Here is a 22,519-nt window from a genome sequence, read left to right on the forward strand (position 1 = left end):
GGCAATTATACACGCGTGTGTTTGCGAATTTTAAATTGTGAAACGAGGTGTTTACCATTTTTTTTTTTCCCCGACGAGACCGATAAATCGATGTCAAGCAAATAACGACAGGTAATACTGATGCGTGTGTGTGTGTGTGTGTCTAGCGTATTATATGTATAATAAGTGTATATATATACATATGAGTATAAAGTACTGTAGTTCATCTCCATTCGTCATGCATACGACCGCGGTTATGATGCGTTGATGACATTATTATTATTATTATTATTATTATGACAACTGGTTTGTACACACGTATTATTATGTATGTACATTGTACATACTGTATTGCCAAACTAGCGACGTGTAATTAATGCCAATATTAAAATGTGTATCTTTCGCGTAGGTGTAGGTTATATATATACGAGTATTAGTGTGTGTAAGTATATGCACAAAATCAGAAATAATAATATATTAGATATTATATATGTAGTTAAACGCAAAACGTTCGATGTAATTTTTAATTTTAAGAGGACGTCTAACCCGCATGTGTTGTCTCCGTCTTACACACGCACGACCTAGAAAATTATCATTTGCTAGTTTCAATAGGATATTGTCAGTTTTAATATTTGAGTGAATCCACCTATTATCAAACTTTTAGGTAGCAACATTATCTGTATTCTCTCGTTGGTTTTTTAAGATATTTTAATTTTTAAGTGAGTTATGAACATTTTAAAATATTCATAATTTACATACCCATAACTCACTTAAAAATTAAAATATCGTAAAATAAGATATAATAGAACATGTAAAACTCCCCCTGACGTCTATATATAATTATGTATTATCAACCTCTCAATTATTATTTTTAAATTGATATCCATTTTATACTTGTATTAAATAATTTTTTTTATTTATAGTAAATTAAAATATTTCAGCACATTACGTACTGTTACAACTTTACAAGTATTGGCTTTTGTACAATTTTTATTACCTATTAATATTATAAATTATAATTTCAGTAACATAGCATAGGTAATATTGGTAGTTTTGAAAATTAAGATAAGAATGCGAGTTAATGTATACAGTTTAAAAATTCCAATTTGGTGATATAGTGCTGGATAAGATTTTATATCTATAATAGCTAGTTTTGTGCAATGATAACGGATTATGGATAGATATAGTGCCTTTTGCGATTAGTGCATTTAGAACTGGAGAAAATTGGAAATTAATGAATTAAGAGTTGTTATAAAGTTTGAAAAGATATTGGAGATTTGGTCTATGTTCATATTTTGACTGTTGGTGGCTTCTGCATATGATTTGTTCCTGGGTTGAGTGTTGAAATCAAGAGTTTTTGACTGATTAAACTTTTGAGGAAGACTTTTTAAATGCTGACTTGAATGCTGGACATCCCTTGAAGTTCGCGGTGTGGTCTAAGGTACATAAAGCGCTTTTAGCGAGACTATTTCGGTATTTGGTATACACTCGCTCGTCTTATGACGATGACTCGTGACTAGGAGGGGTTTACAAATGGAAACTAGCTTTAGTTTCACGTAAATGAACTATAATTGTGTTTTAACTATACGAGGATCTGAGGGTTGTACAGCTAGTGAGATATAAAGATATAATAGAGTAGACTTACTGCAGGTGAAACCATTTGGACTAGTGCTGTTTTTTAGGACAGTGTTGAAATCAGATAAGTTTGTGTTACCTTTTTTATGTGACGTGGTTGTGGCCAGAGGATCCATATTGTGATTTTTGTGAGGCAAGCAGTCTGGATCTTCCATCGTGTTATTCGTGGTTGTGGTGAATACATTGTTTTCATCAGTGTCGAGTAAGGCGCAACGATTTGGTGAGATAAAAACCAAATGCCATTTAAACTAGGCGAAATTGATGTGTTGGACAAGTTTCTTTTTGTAGGCCGCGATGCCGTTTTTCTGAGATTTATTCATATAGATGACATTATTATTATTAGGTAAAATTGATATTATTGCGGTTTAATCAAGGACAAATGATTATTTCCGACGATAACGGAGGGCAGACGATTGCAAAGTAGGTACCTGTTTTCACATTGAACGTTGTGAACTTGTGACCGAACTGTATTTAATCTAAATACCGTTTTTTATATTTGATAATTGTGTACAATAATAATAACAAAACATATCCCTACTTTCCGGGGGGGGGGGGGATTTTTGGTCTAATCACTGTCCCCCTCAAATATGATACTAATGTGTTATTTAATATATTATATGTCTACTAAAAAAGATGATTACATCTGTTTGCGAGCAGGAGCAATTACGTGCAAGGAGACTTTAAGGCGGGTAGATCAATGTTGAAAGAAAACACCGGTGACATTCTCTTGGTGCCGATCGTGGTCACCACTATTGACGTACAGGATTTCGACTTCTCAATTCCAATTTTCAAAACGTGGTACGTTATTGTAAATTACGAGCTCGTCATATTATACTATAATATGCTTAGTACCTATTTTATTACGGTAAACGGTAATTATTTTCATAGCAGTAGCGCTCGTCATTTCGAACATTTTATAAATTGTTCACTTTTTTCGTTGGAAAATATTTAATATCTATAAGTACGTCAGTACGTGCGATTTCTGCAACATCCTACATCGCCATATATTTGTACAATAATGCGATCGTAGGCATACTAGGTATACATATAATATGTATAATATAGGTATATACATTATTCTTATATTTAATATTTTTGTTTACGTGTTTTTTCTGAGCAAGTGCATTTAATTTTATTGCAACGAATAATGCATTACCTACATATTATAAGTGCTATAACTATATACTATGAATTATTTATCGCAATACCGTAAAATCTCGAACGCACATAATAATAATATACAATATCACGAAAGCCATTTGAACGTGAACGAGTTAATCACGTTGGTGTATGTGTGTGTACTACAACTACTTACAATACGTAAATGGTAAATGTGATAAAAATCGTAGGAAATAATAATAATAATAATAATAACATGTGTATTACATAATTCCAAGACTAGGGCAATATTGAAAATTTTTATTTTTATTGTAACGTTGTAGAAACTATTAAAATACGAAATTTGAAAAACAATTATATAATATTAATATACATGCCGACATGCGTGTACGCATATTAAAAATTATAATTTAATATCACAAATTAAAATAATACTAGGTATGTTCATTGCAAACCGTATAGTCTTATACATGTGTGAATTCCAATTTAAATTAATCATATAGAATCAACCTGGCCTTAAATTCTGCTTGGTCTTGCAGGTACGAACTTTACGCAAAGTATACCGTCAACCGGGCCACTTCGTTGTCGTACTTGGTAACCTGGAGTCCGGAAGTATGGGCTGCGTTCTTGTTGACGATGTTCGTGATCGTCGTATGCATGTGGTTTGTCATGAAAATCAGGTCTGCTGTAGTATGATAAAGCTTAATAATAATAACAAATGATTTAAAAGTAAAATTTTTTGTATGATATGCAGTTACATTTTCAGTTTTGTGATTATCTCGTTGTATTCCGCTATAATTGTTAAATAAGTAGGCTGAGGTGGCGATTTATGTATATCTAGGCTGCTGATGTCACGCGAGAATTATTGAGAGAAAGGTCGGTACTTATAGTACCAATATAATATATAATATATTGCAGTTACAAGTCATAAATGTTATGAGTTTTTATGACCGTCGTAGCGAATCGATTATTGATCGATTTTATTCCCTTCACCGGCGGCAAAAAAAAATATTTATACGATATAGATGCAAAAAAATGCTTAGATTTTCTACTTTAGCATTTTTTCTTATAGGAAAATCAAACTAGTTGATATTTTAAGGCGGGGGTGGGGCAAAAAATAAAAATTTCCAGTTTTTTGATAAAATCTATTTGATTTTGTTTTTGTAATAGGTAAACAAATAAACAAAAAAACATTTTTCATAAAATATAGAGTTTTTAAAATATTTTAACTCTTTTAGAGCTATTTATAGAAATGAGGAATTTGCCTTCTCTTTTTAGCTTTTTTCTGTATATAATCGATAAAGATAATTTCACTAGATCAAAAATCTTAAAAATCAGGTTTAATAGCGTTTTAAAAATATTAAGATATACATAATTTATTACCAAAGAACGATTTTTTTATAAGCATTTAGAGTTTACATTTTAATAAAAATTGAAACAATTTTTACAATTAAAATTTAAAATCTAAAACAAGGTTTTATCATGGGTAGATAATAGTATTGTCATCGAAAAATTTATAAACACAGAATTCATTAGATTCAAAATTTAAAATTTACAAGAATTATATCTTTAAACAAAGAATAACAATGTTTATGATTTGGATACAATTCAAAAACATTATTAGTGGAGCTTTTACATCATAATTTATTATTGACATTTTCAAAATAATAGGATTAATTTTAAACTATAACCACTATACTATAGCTACTATTTATACACCACTCCTATCCTATATTAATATATTCACATTATTCTATTACGGTACCTAGGGGGTATCCAGTTATTGAAACAAAAATCAACAGTAACATATTATAGCGATATACTATATTTTATGAATTAAATATTAATTTATATAATAAATACAATGTTCTCGTAAACATGTACGAGTAATCAACCTTCCGTATGATACTAATAGTGAAATAAATTACCTACTTTAATAGTAATATTAAAAAGCCGGTAAGTGGATGTCGCTTTGCTTTACATTAGGTGGTGGGGTGGACTTCTGACTAGGGTAGGTTAGATTTGAATGCAATGATAGGTATCATTGTATACGAAAAACAATTCTGAACGGAGATGATTTGTCAGTCTATATAGGATATATTATATTTAAATATTGTCATATAGGTATTCTATTTTGAAGGTATTTTATTTTCCAATTAGGACGCATTTTGCATAAGGCATGGTTAATCAATTTTTCCGAAAACATTGCATGTAGTTATCATAATTCATATTATCATAAATATACATATTCCCGGTTTTGAGGATAAATCGTTATCGTTACGCGATTTCATAAAAATTTAAAACTCAAACGCTCAAAACATTTTTCCTATAATGACGCTTCAAATTTCCTTTATAGCTTTATGAAGAAAAACTTATGGAAAACTTAGTGTTGAATTTTTTAATCTTAGATATAAATACAAACAGTTTTATGAATTTTGAACTACAATTTAATTTGCAAATATTCATGGTTTTGACGAATTTTTGTAAATATTTTAACTTAAAATGCTAATAAAAAAAATTGTGCCTATGTATTCTTATAATTTTTTAATAACTATAAGAATAACTTATAACCAAAAAAATTTTATCGACACTTAAAAAAAAAACAATTTTCAGAAAAATTGAAAATTTTAGTTGTCTATTAATATCTCAAAAAGAGTCAAAATATTTTGAAAATTAAATCATGTAAAGAAAATGCCAATCTAAATAACTGATAAAATTTTCAAGTATCTACGAATTATACTTTTTGAATAATAACAAATATTTAAAATCGTTTCAGGATAAATCGTTATCGCGCAACGATATTTCGTAAAAATTCAAACACACTTAAAATTTTTCTTTTAATGATGCTTCGAATTTTCTCTATAGCTACTTGAAGTAAAACTTACGGAAAACTTAGTGTTGTATTTTTAATCCTTAGTTATAAACACAAAAATGATTTTTCAACTTCAAAATTACTTGCAAATTTTCGCGTTTTCGACGGATTTCGTAAAAATTTGAACTTTAAACACTTATAAAAATAATTGTGAGTAACGATTTTCAATTTTTGTTTAGCTACAATAAGAACAACTCATAAGGAACCTTGTATTACATTTTCAAGTTTTTTTGGTCATCCAAAGTTTTTTTACCGACACGACACTTCAAAAAAATATTCTCATAAAAATCGAAAATTTCAGTTGTCTATAAATAATTCAAAAAAAGTAAAAATTTTTTGAAAATTAAACTGTATATATATAACACTAACATAAACATTTGGTGAAAATTTCAAGTATTTACAGTGATTATTTTTTGAATTACAAACATATAATTAATAAATCGATTTGGTCGAAAACTGGTTTTGCGTAAAAATTCCCGTTTTTCTGTCATTTTTTTTGAGTTTTTTGAAAACTGTTGGAAAATGTTTACTTTTGACCTCTATAATGCACCAAGGATATTCACTTTTACACCAGAAACCACCCCCAAAGTTTGAAATTGAAGCATTATTTCTACTACCTAGTTATGCTGTACACACACACACAAAAAAAAAACACACACATCATTGTAAAATCAATACATTCATCACTTTGTTCAGAATCTAAAATATGGTATGAAAATATTTGCTCTATATAAGCTGTCATACAGCTCAGATAGTGTTTCGTATACAATGATAATATACCTTTCATCGAATTCAAATCTAACACATCAATTACAATAACCCACCTACTCAACACCTATAACACCTTTATAATGAACAGCAAAGCTACCCACTGGCCTACATTTTTTAATAAAAATGAATATAATAGGTAATATACTAATATGTATTATTTTAGTGATAAATTTAAATTAATATTTATTCAGTTTTATTAAAATTTTGAGTTTGTAAAATTCCAACGATATAATATTGCACAATATTGGTTTTCAACATAAAAAAAATTAAAACAGATCGAACTCATTAAAACGATACCGAAAAATACATCATATCGTGTGAAAAAGTACAACTTATATTAATAATAAATTGTTTAATTTTTTTTTTTTGTATCAAACTACGGCTTTAAAAGTAAACAATTGAATAAAACTATCATTAATAATTAAGTTGCTATTCATCCTTAATTTCAGTGCCTAGTGCCGTAAAGACATCAATGGATCTGCGGGAATATAAATATTTACTTGTCTTATCAAAACTTTAAATAACTTAGGTAAATACACCGTTTGTGTATATGCTATTTGGGTTATGTAGGTTATGTATATCTACAACAAAGTTTTAAATAAATTATAACTTAAACACAAGCTATATGTATGAATATTATTTTAATGTATTTATACGAGAGAAATGTTTTAAAAAAAGGATTATTTATTTAAGCTTTTCACGTGTGCGGTGTGCGGTGCTGTTAAATGCAATTTAATAGTTCTAACTAAAAACAACGGTTCCATAAAATATTTGTGTTATATATCATACATGACACACGTCTAACTGTAAAATATATTAGATTAATCACATTTCAACGTTTTAGAATTTTAAATGTAGCAAAATGAATAATATTATAAATCTTCTATTGACGGTATATTTTTAGAACTGATATTGGTTACAAAATTTAACGTCATATTCTCGTAATAGAATATTATGTCAAACAAATTAAACAGTGGTTTGATGCCTCCACTGAATGGTCAGCTAATATATAGATCCATTGTGTTCTCGAGAATATTGTGCTACGTGCCACATAAAAATTATCGATAATCTGGTTTAATTATTACACCAAACCTAAATCGAACCATTCGACCATTCGGTTTAAACGGTTCGTCGGTCGAAACGAGTATTATACAATATATATGTAAAATATATACTAAGACGAATCTATTCAAGCCGGTACAATAATATGCAAATGTAACCTTTGCAAATGTTCGTATAATGCCCGTACAAAAGGGTCTCCGTACATTATCAGAGAAGGGTAAAATCAATAGCCCAGTATATATGTATGAGTGTGTTTATGAGCTTGTGTGTGTGACGGACCTTTTTCACCCCTCCAGGGTGATCGTAAGCTTTGTACCAGGATCTTAGGATCCTGTAGCACGCTCAGAGGTTTGGCGTGTAGGTGTAGTCCACCTGACAATTCGAACTTTTCCGCTTAAAACAAACAGTACACTTTTACTTCTTCCTTTATTTCTCATTCTAGAACATCGTTCATCAAAATATTATCAATTCGACATAATATTATTAATATTAACATTTCCTTTTTTGATTTGTGTGATGTATATTAGCGATAAACAAGCAAAAAATATAATAATAATAATTTATTCTGCTTATATATTTATTAATATTTATATGAAATAAATCCTTTTTTAATGACTTTTTACGTGCTAATTTTTTCATTTTTAGTGCATATTTTAATGTTTATCGGGTCATATTAACCGCACATTTTAGTGTTTTTTAGTGTTATAAGTCCCGAACCCTGACAATAATATACACGCATTTTTTATTTTTATTTTTTTTACCAGAATTCGATTAGAAAGAATGACATGTCTTTCGATTGTTTTAAGCAAGTGCTCCATCTTTTTTTTTTAATAATTCAGAGGATGAATGGCACGAGACTGAAAAACGTATGCTTAAAATATGATCATTTTATATGGAAATAAATCGATGTAGGTGTACTTTTTTCTGTACAATCGATAGCGTAATGAGATTTTTTTAACGAAAGATAGTGGAGAATAGGTGATATGAAACAGCTGATGGTAAACTAGCAAAATCTTATCGATTTGACCTGTACCCATGTATAGCGTATAAAATAGTTGGAAACATCTTATATCCACTAATATTGTCACGAATAATATACCTATAGTTATTGTGTTTCAGACATATAATGCCATTGGAGGACGACGTACCCGTGTTAAAGTTGCAGCAGCAATCGACCACCGAATCTCCTAGCCTTATATCTTATTTCTTCATCGTATGGGGATCGATTTGCAGTCAAGGTACCTATATCCGTCATGTGTTACATGTGTATAGAAAAACGCGCACAGACATAGATCGAAGCGGTGCTAGGCGATTTTAGCACCCGTGATAAATCGTATATAGTTTACCTCCGAAACAATAAACACACGGTCGTAATTATCGCAGTGTCACAACTCAAAAATGTAAATTATTGTTAATACGTGTACCTAATACCTACAGTAGGTATACGAAAGAGGTACATTTTTATCTCCGAGTCTCTATATTCTCTGGATCTCTGCAAAACTCAATCATAAATTGTTTGTTGTCCACGTTCTAACGTCAATTTCTGATTTTCAAACTGCAATACAGTTTCGCGGCTTAATAGTAACTAAAAAAAAAATGTCATATAAATTACTAAAACATAATTTTATGTTGTTAATATATAGACATTTGACTATATTTCACTGACAGAAAAAAAAAATGTTAAAGAAAATGAAAATATTATTTCGTACTTCTTGCATATTATATTAGGTAAAATATTAAAAATATAATAGATATAAGTCAAAATAACAAAATAATATCATGATTATTGCATACAGCTTATAATTTATATTATAAATAATTTGAAAGTTAAAACAAATTTCTAGAGCTAGACAGTACTTATCTTATAGTTACATACGTATACTACGTATTATTAAACATATTTTATATCGTTTTCACAGCATGTAATAATAATAATAATAACATGCAGTTATAATGAGAATCTTTATTACGGATATCAACTCCATTTATTTAAGTAATATTTATGTTAACAGTATAATGTAACAATTAACTATTAACACAGTGACGGCGCTAGGTAGTGGACACTACCATGGCCCCATGGTCAGAGGGGGGCATGTCTACTTATTTGTTTTTCATAATTTTATAGCATGCAGAGAAAAAAAATGTATGCTCCACCTAAAATATTTCCCAGGGATCCAAAATACGTAGTTCGGTCACTGAATTAGCACATGCTATAGCAAATTATAAATTTAGGATTTTTGTTTAATTTATCTTTCAGCACATGATTTGAATAAATCAATATTGGCATAAATAAAAAATAAAAAACCAACACCGGCCATATTACCTGCTGCAATTAATATATTTAAAATTAATATTAATGTGTACAATGATAGTGGTCGGTAATCGGTAAAAATACCCGAGGAAAAAGTAACCATGGAAAAAATACCCTGTAAAAAATACTCACTGATCAAAATTCCCGTGGAAATAATACCCAGTAGAAAAATACCTGTGGAAATAATACCGATGAAAATAATATCCAATATAAAGTATACAAAAGCAAAGGTGGTAATTTGTATTTAGTATCATCACATCGTAAAATCCAAACACTAGGTTTAGAACGTCATTATAGACAAAATGAAATATTTAATCAATTTTGTAGTATATTAGATGGATAGCATATTTGATGTTCCTAATGGTTTAGAATTTTTAAAAAGTCTTATGCCGGATGAAGCGACAGACCTCGTAAAATATATTGAATCCACATACATAAATGGTTGTTCCAAAATATTAGATAAAAATAAAATAATTAAAGTTAAAAACATTCCGGCTCCTTTATTACCTCCTTCTGTTTGGAATGTTCATTTAATCACTTTAAATGATAATGAACGGACAAACAATCAAACAAAAGGATAAAATCATCACTTTTTTAAACTTGTTAATCAAACATATCCATCCATATGACATTTAATTGAAAAAATGCGTCTAGAAGTCGTGGTTAACAAAACGCATTTGTTACAAAGAGAAATAGGACAACCACCCCCCCCCCCCACAAAAAAAAAAAAAAAAAAAAAATGAAAATATTTAAATAAATTAAAAATATTAACTACTAAATATAATAATGGTAATAAAACCATAAATAACTTTTTACTTGCAGCAAGTTATGTGATAAAACATTTAAAATAGACATAATATAATATATTTTTAATTATTTTATATTAGTTGCCCAATGTTAGTACGTTTCTTAAAATTGATTTAGATATTAATAATTATTAACACTCGTTTATTGTTATATACAAGTAGCCGAATTATTATTTAATTATGACAAATGTTATTTTATATAACTGTATTCATTTTTTTGTGATATTAATAATTATTAACATAATATAAAATATATATTATTTTATAAAAGTTGTCGAATTATTATTATATTATTATGATAAATATTATTTTGTGTATCTGTATTCAATTTTTTTAAATTTACTCAAAATAATATCAAATATGAAAATATATATTTTATTTTAATGTACTTATTAATATGTTTATAATAATAATTATTATTTTTTTCAAATATTTATGTAAAATGGGTTACCTATATTTCATTGGATATTTTTGATTTTGGGTATTATTTCCAAGGGTATTTTTTCTTTCAGGTATTATTTCCTAGGGCATTTTTTCTGTGCATATTTCTTTCCCGGGTAATTTTTCTTAGATTCATAGTGGTCAGTAGTTACAAAATTCATCATCTAAACCATTATTATCATTATTATTCGTAGGACTTCACACTGTCAACGCCAACGCCTGTTCTGTGCGCGTCGTATCCTGGGTTACGTTACTGTTCGGATTGTGCATAAGTGCGTCGTACTCAGCCGTGCTGTTCTCCCGATTGACCGTTGACAAGTCCGACCTAGTTATACCATCGTTGGACTCGCTGTCCAGGATGCGCACTCACGTGCTGTGCGTGCGGCGCAACAGTTTTGGATACCTGCTGTTCAAAGTAATTATATACATTATAATATTATATTTATAATAATAATAAAGAAAACGCCGCCATATACGACTTTCAAAAGGTTTGATATCACCATATCGGTCATCTAAGTTAAATCTAAAAGCGTTTAATAAAACAAAAATATCGATTTAAAGTAATAAGTTCATAATTTTGAATTGTGGATGCTGCCTGCTTGAAGCAATAGAACGAATCATTTAGATTCTTTGAGAAGTATACTTTATTAATTTATTCAATGTATTGACATTTTTATTAATTTTCTTTGAATATAAAGAAACAACTTAATTTGTGATTATCAGGAAAATATAAGAATATCCATGTTAAAACACTAAGATTTCAAAAATTTATGACAACTACCACTTGTTATACATATACATAGAATAAATGAAATATTATATTTAATTAGTATATATTAATAATTAATACAATATACGAGTATATCAGTAAATATTATGAACTATGAACATCACTTGCTGCAACGCAATATGAAAACAATAATATTAAATTATTTCACCTACATTTTTAAATTTGAAAACCACACATATTTTACATGATGACGTTGATGGGTTGTTTTCGAGATAAAATCGAAAAACAGACCTTTATTCAAAATTATTAAAAACAATATTTGGAGTGTTTTTCCGTTAAAAATACACAATGAAAAGAAAAATCGAGCGATAAAAAGCGAATATGTGGATAATAATTAATATCTGTCTGCGTCCAAAACGATTAAAAATTAGATCTCCCGTTGCTTGACCAATGACCAGTGACAACTGCATAAAAATGGTCGAAATGAATATTGTATTTATGTATTTAAAACGTAAAAAAACAATTCGACAAACACTAATATGAATAATATTTCAAATATAAATAATAACACAAAAATCACCTTAACGGCCTAACTTCTTTCGTTTGCATTTTTTGGTGGAATTTCAAATTTGTGTAAATACTAACCTTTTTCAGCATTTTATTATCATCAGATAATATTGAATTAATGTTTGTTTGATATTAAATTAGTATCAAATTGACCTGTATATAATATGAAATATAAAATATTTTTCAATTTTCAATTTAGAATTAGAAAAACCATCATCATATCTATATGGGACGCCTTCTGCTTCAATTTCCTTCATAACCTGAGATAGATGCCGTGTTCAGTGTAAAATAAATGTATAAAAATTATAATAGGAATGTTACTGCCTTACCTCTACCATTGGAACTTTGTGTATTATAAATTCTAAAAATATTTGAATTAGCCATTTGGTTACGTAGGTACGTTTCCCCAGCCCCCCACCCCCCCACCACAACATATCACTTTTACCAGATTTTCTACGTCATTTGTTTGATGTCAGTTCACCTCGGAAAATCGGTTTTCCGTGTACGGGACTGGAGAAACGTTTTCTTAGAAACTCTCCCCTCCTTACCACTGTAAATAATAGACATTGCAGACATTTTCATAATCAATATTTAGTGCGTCATTGGTTTGTATTTGATTGACCACACTCAGATTTTTTTGATGTCGACACGCCCCAGAAAATCAGTTTTTAACAACAGTATTTATATAATATCGTTATATCTATAAATATATACTATATTATATTGTTGAAACCTGATAAAAATTAATACAATTTTTATTTTTATAATATACCTAGTGATTTGTGTTTATTTAATGTAATATATATTTATATTATATTATTCTCTTAATTGATATTATAATATGTTTAATATATAATTTACCACGCTTTTAGAACATTTGAAAGTGAATTTCGTGAATCATCTTATAATATAGTTCCTATTTTGCGTTGTTTATAATTATATTGACAACAAAAAAATTACTTAAAATTATATGTAATAAATACGTGTTTTAGGAAAAGCATCCAATAGTGCTTAGTTTTTGTGTACAAATGCCTATACTATATGTCTATATCTATGGGTTAGTGAATGATGTGAACAAGAGATAGAAATATATGAGTGTAATAACTTTCCTAATATCTTGTATACTTGAAATAAAATAAAAATTTATATATAAAAACTATAAAAAGAAGTTTGACTTTTAATCATCCATTACCCAGTATGGTCAATTTAGCATTTATTTTACTAACGCCAAAATTATTTAGGGATCTTAACATTTCTGTTATTGCATGTCTAAGTATACTAATATTTAAATAAAATTGAATATGTTAATATACCTATTAACTATTGCAGTTTATACCATCACCAGATTGTATTTTTGGAAATAATGAGTTTTACGACATATCAGATTAAAAGTGGCAACAATAAATAAAAATGCAAATAAATCTAAGTATTTAATTGTTTCTTGATATTATTACATACATAGGTATTAGGTATTATTGCATAATATTATGATAAAGTTGTATAAGATACAATAGTTTGTTACATATAAATTGAATCATAATTAATGTTATTAAAAAAAATTTATAAAAAAATTAAAACTGGCTAATAACAATCTGTTTAATTTTTTTTAAATAACATTTCAAAAAACAAATAAATTTTTATCGATATTAATTGAAAAAAAAACAAAAAAAGTTGAAAAATTAAAATGTCAGTAATAAAACAGCTCAAAACAAATCTAAATATTTTGAAAAATTTATCAAATATAGAAAATACCTATATTAAACAATAAAACACAAAAAAAATTATAATACAATACAATAAAATTACAAAAATAAAATGCATTCAGTTAAAATTTCAAATATCTGCGGTCGTTTTTTTTTTAGAGTTACACCAAAATAAGAAAATTGCTAAATATGAAATCCAGTAAAAATCCAATGTTTTAAAAATTTAAATATCAAATCCTCATAACAATTTAATTTGAATTTCCAAAACGAATAAAATGATACAATAAAACGAATAGCACACTGTACTTTACGAATTTTGTCAAAATTACTATCATAAAAAATTATTGTGACTTAAAAATTTTTTTTTAATTAATTTTCAATTTCATATGCCTTTAAATAGTTCAACATGATTCAAAATATTTTTCAAGTTTTATACCGGGTGATTCTTTTATCATTGAACACTCATCATTTCAAAAATTACTAATGTATTTGAAAATATTTTTTTATATAGTTTCAAGTTGTTCAAAAACCAACGTTTTTATTAAAAAATATTTTTTATCATTTTTTAAGTTTTTTTTTTTAATGATAACATAGTTTTAATTTCATATTCCAAAGCAGAATATTTTTCTAAGTATTTTGATTCATAAAGATTGGCAGAGTGGAGTGGTACGGGGTTACCCCGCAAAATGTTTGTCCACTACTCCGCTTGTCTAAGCATTAAATACTTATAACTCATTAACTACTCGTCCTAAATTCAATTTGCATGAATCAAAATACTTAGAAAAATATTCAGCTTTGGAATATGAAATTAAAACTCTATGTTGTCATTCAAAAAAGTAAAAAACTTAAAAAATGATAAGGATAAAATATATTTATAAATCTAATTTTTTAATAAAAATGTTGGTTTTTAAACAACTTGAAACTAAGTAAAATAATATTTTCTAAAACATTAATAATTTTTATGATAAATGAATCACCTGGTATACAGAGAAAAAACATTTAAAAAAAACATAATTGTAAATTCAAATAACTCTGTTCAGAACCAATAATAATCCTTTTAAATTTTTTTCATAATATCAATTTAACATCATTATTTTGAGTACTAAATTTTTAAATTTTGATATCAATGTGACATATAAAATTAATTCTATAATAGTATTTCTTTAATTTTTCGGGATAATCAACCCTTATATCTTCCGGATAATCATCCCCTAAATTTTCAGATAATCATCCCTAATTTTCCGGATAATCCCCTAAATTTCACGGATAATCATCCCCTTAATTTTACGGATAATCATCCCCTATATCTTTCAGATAATGTTCCCCTAAATTTTACTGAATAATCGTCCCTTATATTTTCAGGGATAATCTTCACCTATATGCAACGGATAATCATCCCCTAAATTTCACGGATAGTCATCCCCTTAATTTTACGGATAATCATCCCCTATATCTTCCAGATAATGTTCCCCTAAATTTTACTGGATGATCAACCCCTATATTTCCCGGAATATCATCCCCTAAATTTTCCATATAATCACCCCTAATTTCCGAATGACCATCCCCTATATTTCCCGGAGTATCATCCTCTAAATTTTTGGATAATCGTCTCCTAAATTTTCCAGATAATCATCCCTAATTTTCCGGATAATCATCCCTTATATTTTCCGGATAATCATCCCCTTTCTTTATATATATATATCAGTATTGAACGAATCATCCACATTACTCTCATAAACTGCATAGGCTCAGTAACGATATGTAAAAACGAATAAATCTGGTCTTTAGTTATGACATAAACTGCTATTGTTACAATGTGTTAGAAGCCTTGTATTAAATTTTCAAGCTTTTCAACCCAACAAATACATTTTTATCGATATTTATAGAAAAAAAAAACTAAAGAAGTCGAAAAATTAAAATGTCAGTAAACAGCTCAAAAAAAATCTAAATATTTTGAAAATTGTATCAAATATCTTGATAAAAATATGTCTGATGACCAAAAAAACTTGAAAATTTAATACAAGGTTTCTTATGAGTTGTTCTTATTGTAGTTAAAAAAAATCAAAAATCGTAAGTCACAATTTCTTTTTTTAAGCGTTAATAGTTTAAATAATAAATTTAATAATAATAATACTAAGTATTAAATTGTAAAAGTGAATACAATATGCTATAATGGAAACATGGAATGTTTTTGTTTTTCACAAAGTTAAGAATTAAATTAATTGAAGTATTTCGGTTATTATTAAACGCGTAGGTACTGAACCAAAAACAATCATTATAATCTCAATATATAATCAATAATTAGTACTATCACTAACCTAACAAGTAACTCATCGAAATTGATCATACTGGGTAATGGATGATTAAAAGTCAAACTTTTTTACATATGAATATTTTATTTTATTTCAAGTATACACGATATTAGGAAAGTTAGTACACTCATATATTTCTATCTCTTGTTCACATCATTCACTAACCCATAGATATAGACATATAGTATAGATATTTGTACACAAAAACTAAACACCTATTGGATGCTTTTCCTAAACACGTATTTATTACATATAATTTTAAGTAATTTTTTGGTGTCAATATATAATTATAAACAATGCAAAATAGGAACTATATTATAAGATGATTCACGAAATTCACTTTAAAATGTTCTAAAAGCGTGGTAAATTATATAATAAACCTATTATAATATCAATTAAGAGAATAATATAATATAAATATATATTACATTAAATAAACACAAATCAGTAGGTATATTATAAAAATAAAAATTGCATTAATTTTTATCAGGTTTCAACAATATAAAATAATTAATATAGTATATATTTTAGAGATGTTACGAACCATAATATTTAAGGTCGAACCGAACCCGAACCGAACTTTTCTTTAAATTAACGAACTCGAACAGATTCGAACCTATACACTTTTAATCGAAACCGAACCGAACCGAACTCTTCAAATATTTTATCGAACTCCAACCGAACATTAAAAGTTAAATTGAATATTATTTTATTTAATATTTATTTATTTATTAATCATTTAGCCACCATACCTCAGAATTATTTAATAAAGATTTTACTACTATTTACAGTTACACTTCAGTTTAGTGCTGATTATTGTTAATTATTGATTATATCCGCAGGCAAACGAGACGGATGCGTTTATAATGGACCGGTGGCTGGGAGTGGTGAACGAGCCACCGTGCCCCCAGTACGAGTTCGGTGACATCGAAGTGATGGCCAAGTCGGTTTGCAGCGATCAAACCATTTTGGTGTTAGAGACACCTATGGTGATGGCCAGGGCTATGAGTCACCAGAACGGGTGTCGAGTAATGTCAGTGACCGGTCGTCACGCGGTTGCCTACGCATCAGTGTTGACGGTCAAGGGATCGCCGTACACATCCCAGATCAATGAGATGCAAGTAAACTTATACTTATGGAGTTATAATAATACAAAAAACACGGTGTAAAGATGCAAAATATGTTCAGGGTCGTCTTTGGAATTTTTGAGGTCTAGGACAAAAATAAAATGAGAAGCCCAATGTAATAATTTATGTTTACAAGTGTATTTTAAATAAACTTACCAAATTGTTGCTATAAACATCAATTGATTCGAAATCAACAAACTTCAGAAGAATCGGGCCATCTTTTAGCAGTAGCATAAAAAATTATGTAGTCATTCATCTTTACATTACACCAAAAAAAATTATGTCGGTAAGGATAACACGCATATCAAAGCTGTAATATGAGCTATGCACATGAAACAAGGTTTTCAAACAACGCGAGATTTTCCAAAAGTATTACGTACTTTTTGGTTTTGAACTTTTGTCCTACCATATAGCCCGTTATCATAATATTTTAACCACTACATTTATTCGTTTATTAAATATATCGCTATTTTATTTCTTAGAAATCCCTTTATTATTTCTACACGAAACACAACATTTTCAAATTCAATTTTTTCTGTGAACGTGAGGTTCCAAATCTCAGTAAAAAGTGCGAGTTTAGTTTGACTTTTACAATAGTACAGCAGACGCATCAGGCGTAGTTAGTAATTCACGCAATGTTATTATGATGTCCCTATGTCTCCTCTGTAATCATCTATATCTCGTTCAAGGGCGCGGCGCGAATATCATTAATTATTGATGCTCGCCTGTCAACTACCACTCCACCACGACTTGGGTTGTCATAAATGAAAAAAATCCATATTTTATATAAATCACATATTATATTGCGATACATTCACCCACAAGCCACTAATTACAATATATATATATATATATAATATGCAAATATATATTATATTTAGGTGCTGTTGAGGTTTGAATTGAGTATATTATCAATATTGACCGACAACCGCATCAACTTGTCAAATAATATAATAACCGTTTCGACACTATTCTATGACTTGATACCGAAGAAAATATTAAAATGATTTTTGTTTCGGAAATTCACTATCCTTGACGTTTACACACGACTACGAAATGATATTAACGCGTTACTACGCGTATTTATTCATATACCTAGACATCTAGTTATTAATTACAATGGTTTAAACCACATAAGTAGCTACTTACACTTGTCCGTTAGAACAAAGCCTATATTATACCTGTTTTGCTATAATTAAAAACTGCATTCGACTTCTTGAAATACGAACACATAAATGATAATAATAACAATTACAGGTAGGTAATAGTAATTTTTAAAATTGAATGATTTTCTATGTTTTTTACCAGACATTGGATCATTAATCATAAATTCATAACAATTTTAATTCTACCAACTGACGAAGAATTTTAACATTTTTCTTGTCTATTTCATAATATGTATTATATAATAGAATATTAATTTTGACTAGACACCCACCTGTAGGTATACTCATACAATCTATGTAATCACGACTTCTAACAATTAACAATAATCATATAATATAAATGCTGTCGCCTGTCAGTGCGATATCGGACGATTTTTATGATAAAATAGTAGCACGGTTATGTGAAAAACTGTATAAAATAAAATTGAAGAATAAAACAAACAGAAATATGAATATTTCACAAGATTCCTCAGTATTATAAATAGATAAACCCACTTGGAAAATAAAAAACTACCCTGTGCGCACGTTATATAGAAAACAATATATCATATACTATATATATATATTATATATTACATATTATGATGTACCTACCTACTATATAATGGTATTAGACTATATAGTTATGCACAAGCGGTCAACCTATACTCGACCCACGGGGACATGTCGAGAGGTGCCGAGAGAAACAGCTACGACACGCTACCGTCGTTTAAAATTCGAATAAAAAATATCGTATATCATTTTTTTCGCTCTCGACATAGTAATACACCTCTCTGCGCAATAATAATAACATCGTACCGGCGACGGAAATTCACGATTTTTCGCTGATCGCGCACACGTGAAAATAAAAAAAGTCTGATCGAAAATAATACTGTGGTATTATAATATCGTGTGAGTTACCTACTTACCGATATGGTTCTACGGGTGGGTTTTAGCCTTTCGTTCGCCGTCGCCGCAACATCTTCAATTCGGGTGTGTGGGCGAGAAAACTAGCGCGATCCGTTGCTCGACTATCGGTTCCGGCCCACAGACCTTATCCGTCCGCCAGATAGAGTTCCGCGTCGTGATTTAATAATAATATAATAACACTATTATAACCTATAGCTATATATCAACACCAGTTGTCAGCTACACTATTCGGCCGACCAATCGATAAAACGTCCCGATAACAAATAATAGTAATCACAAAGTACAGAACAAGCGACAATTTAATAAGAGGCGTAATAGTGGTAAGTAGGTATAATATTATAAAGCCTCTTAAGAGTGAAGAGGAATTTTAGTGGAATTCAATTTCTGAGTTATTAGCTAATCGCACTTAAGCTATTTGTGATAGATATATAGGTTTATAAAAGGTAAATTAAATCTTGAATCTACGAATTTGCCTAATAAATTATTGTTCAAGCTTAACTAAATCTTACAAATTTCCAAAACCTCAACACTTACAACCCCTACGGCCTACATTTAATAGAACATTATCAAAACTGTACTATTAACTACCCTCAGATTCGATGAAAAATAAAAAATAATTTAATTCGGTCTTTCTTCATATGGTATGCTCGTATGCTAGTATTTTTTTCGTATCGAATTTAGTTCGTTCCTATTTCTATATGATATAATATTTTTACAATAAGTAATAACGCCATAACGGTGGGTGTCACACCATTTTAATATTATATTATTACGATGGTAATAATATACGCAAGTCTATAGGCAGCTGTTGCAGTGACGCCGACCCATATATTATGTTATATAATATAGTAGATATTGAAAACTCTGCAGTTTACATATTATAAAGGCCGATATACCCTACGCCACCCTGCTGCTGTAACAGATTCCTTCACTTCAAAATTTCAATCAGAAATCGGCCACGATCTTATCGTTTTTTTTCCACTCCCCAAAACGCATTGGAAACTATGGTACTTTTAAGGTTAAAATTAAAAAAGATAAAACTTCACATCAATTATTACTTTAAATGTGACTATATTGAATAATCTATACCACAATACTACTTTTTGGATTTTCTTCTAACCCAAAGTAGTAGTTAGAGTGGTTATCGCTAATCAAAAGATATGCAATATATATCTATAAGATACCTAATTACCGTCTGAATACAAATGTGAGGAATGTACTGTTAAAACGTAATTGGCACGACGTCAAAAGAAAAGCGATCAAGCAATTTTATGTCCACTGCAATAATTATGGACGATAAATACGTGAATATTTGTTTAGGAATAAACTCTGATCATTGTACCTATTTTAAATAACTATGGCTATTTGCTAATCCGTTATCGATTGAATAAATGTAAAAATTCTTAGTAATCAATATAATCACAAAATAATGGGGTAAGTATTTAATATTTAAGGTAAGCAGTAGTAATGCAGTAGTGCAGTAGGTACATATATACAGTGGTATATTGGGAATCTTTAAACTTACGGTAGTTGGTACTCATCTAGTAAGATATCAGGTGATTATCAAACCACCAAACATAATACCCAATATTTTATGTCCAAATATTTATAATTCAGGTAATTTAAATTGGTTATGCAAAGATGCTACAAGAAATATCCCAAAATGACCTCCTTACAAACTATACTTGAATATACGATTTGCAAAATAAGTACTTACGCGGAGAAAATAACAATTTCGAGTGAAGTGAAAAATATATTTTTTTTAAATTTTTACCATTGTCGCCTATATGTAATTAAAAAAGGATGCGTATACGGTATACCCGAGAATTTTTCTAGCTATATATTTCTGACTATACAATTTATCATATAAAAAATTAATTCTTGTCTGCACTATGTATATATATATATATATGTGTGTATATTATATATGAATGTATATGGTTTTAACGGTTATATTATCGACTCTTGCGCAGTATGGTGTCGTTGCTCACCAACGGAGTGGTGGACTACTTACAGAAGAAATGGCTATCTCGGGAATTCCGTGACTGGACGATCACGGAAGCTGACAGCATAGAAGTGACCATCGGACACGTACTTGGATTGCTCATCATTTTTGGCTTGTCCGTCGCCGTTGCCGCTGCTATCATGCTCGCCGAACTGGTCATCGCTAGAGCAAACCGATCCGTTGGCCTGGCTCCATTTCGTCACGTTAACCGAAACTGGCGAAACTACAACCAAAGCAACGGTCGTGTTATTTCTTATGGTGGTACCCGTTGGCGTAAACCGCGGGAGAGCTAAGGGTGCCATTTATTCATATTTTATAACACCCCAAATTCTAGTCCCAATTTAAGTTAATAAACGTACTCGGCCTCCGAATCGTGCGTAGGGGTTTGGCTTCACTATATACACGGCAACCTTAATACAGATCATATATTCTCAGAAGGGGTGGTTATAGGGGTGAGGGGGAGTTTTTGCTTCCCATCAAGTAGTATCGCGAAATCACTGGAGTATTTTATTATTTACAATAATTTGATTTTAAATACTTTCAGTCGGAAAAATGTATAAAACGTCTATGATATACGTGTAATAATACCTATTAAATATTAAGCATGTTCAAAACTATTTCATAGATTTGGTCAAGAGCACTTAAAAAAATAATCTAAAAGTTACTTTTGATTTAATTTAAACTAAATAAGTTCTGACCATAGTAGTGAGGTCAGATCCATAAACATAAAGTTATACGTATATTATATATTTAAGACAAAACTTTAACTTATCACTCCTTAGGAACTATTAACTTCTCTGAACACCCTTTTTAGATACGCAATTTTAATGTTTTTTACGCAATTTTTTTATATTCTTTATGAGATTTAGAAATAAAAATTGTTTATATACTAATAAATACAATTGTGTTAGCTAGTCATAAAGTACTATTTTTTTTTTTTTTTTTTTGTGTATAATATGTGACTGTAAGAAGTATTTAAACATTTTTCAACAATCTGTCTTTTC

At 29.0% G+C, this 22,519-nt stretch overlaps 1 protein-coding gene across 1 annotated transcript; it reads left to right on the forward strand.

The window, feature by feature from the left end:
- Positions 1–4: 4 nt before the first annotated feature.
- Positions 5–22,499, forward strand: LOC149055934 (glutamate receptor ionotropic, delta-1-like). The gene is made up of 7 exons (XM_089226759.1): positions 5–111; positions 2,272–2,412; positions 3,273–3,413; positions 8,558–8,676; positions 11,191–11,411; positions 17,151–17,425; positions 21,484–22,499. Exons 2-7 carry the CDS (start codon positions 2,312–2,314, stop codon positions 21,806–21,808), a joined length of 1,182 nt encoding a protein of 393 aa, XP_089082885.1. The 5' UTR covers positions 5–111; positions 2,272–2,311; the 3' UTR covers positions 21,809–22,499.
- The last annotated feature ends 20 nt before the right edge of the window (positions 22,500–22,519 follow it).

This window comes from Diuraphis noxia, unplaced genomic scaffold (genome assembly GCF_037042655.1).
Source record: "Diuraphis noxia isolate RWA-SAM2 unplaced genomic scaffold, SU_Dnox_SAM2 contig0004, whole genome shotgun sequence".
In the NCBI taxonomy this organism is placed as follows: Eukaryota; Metazoa; Arthropoda; class Insecta; order Hemiptera; family Aphididae; genus Diuraphis; species Diuraphis noxia.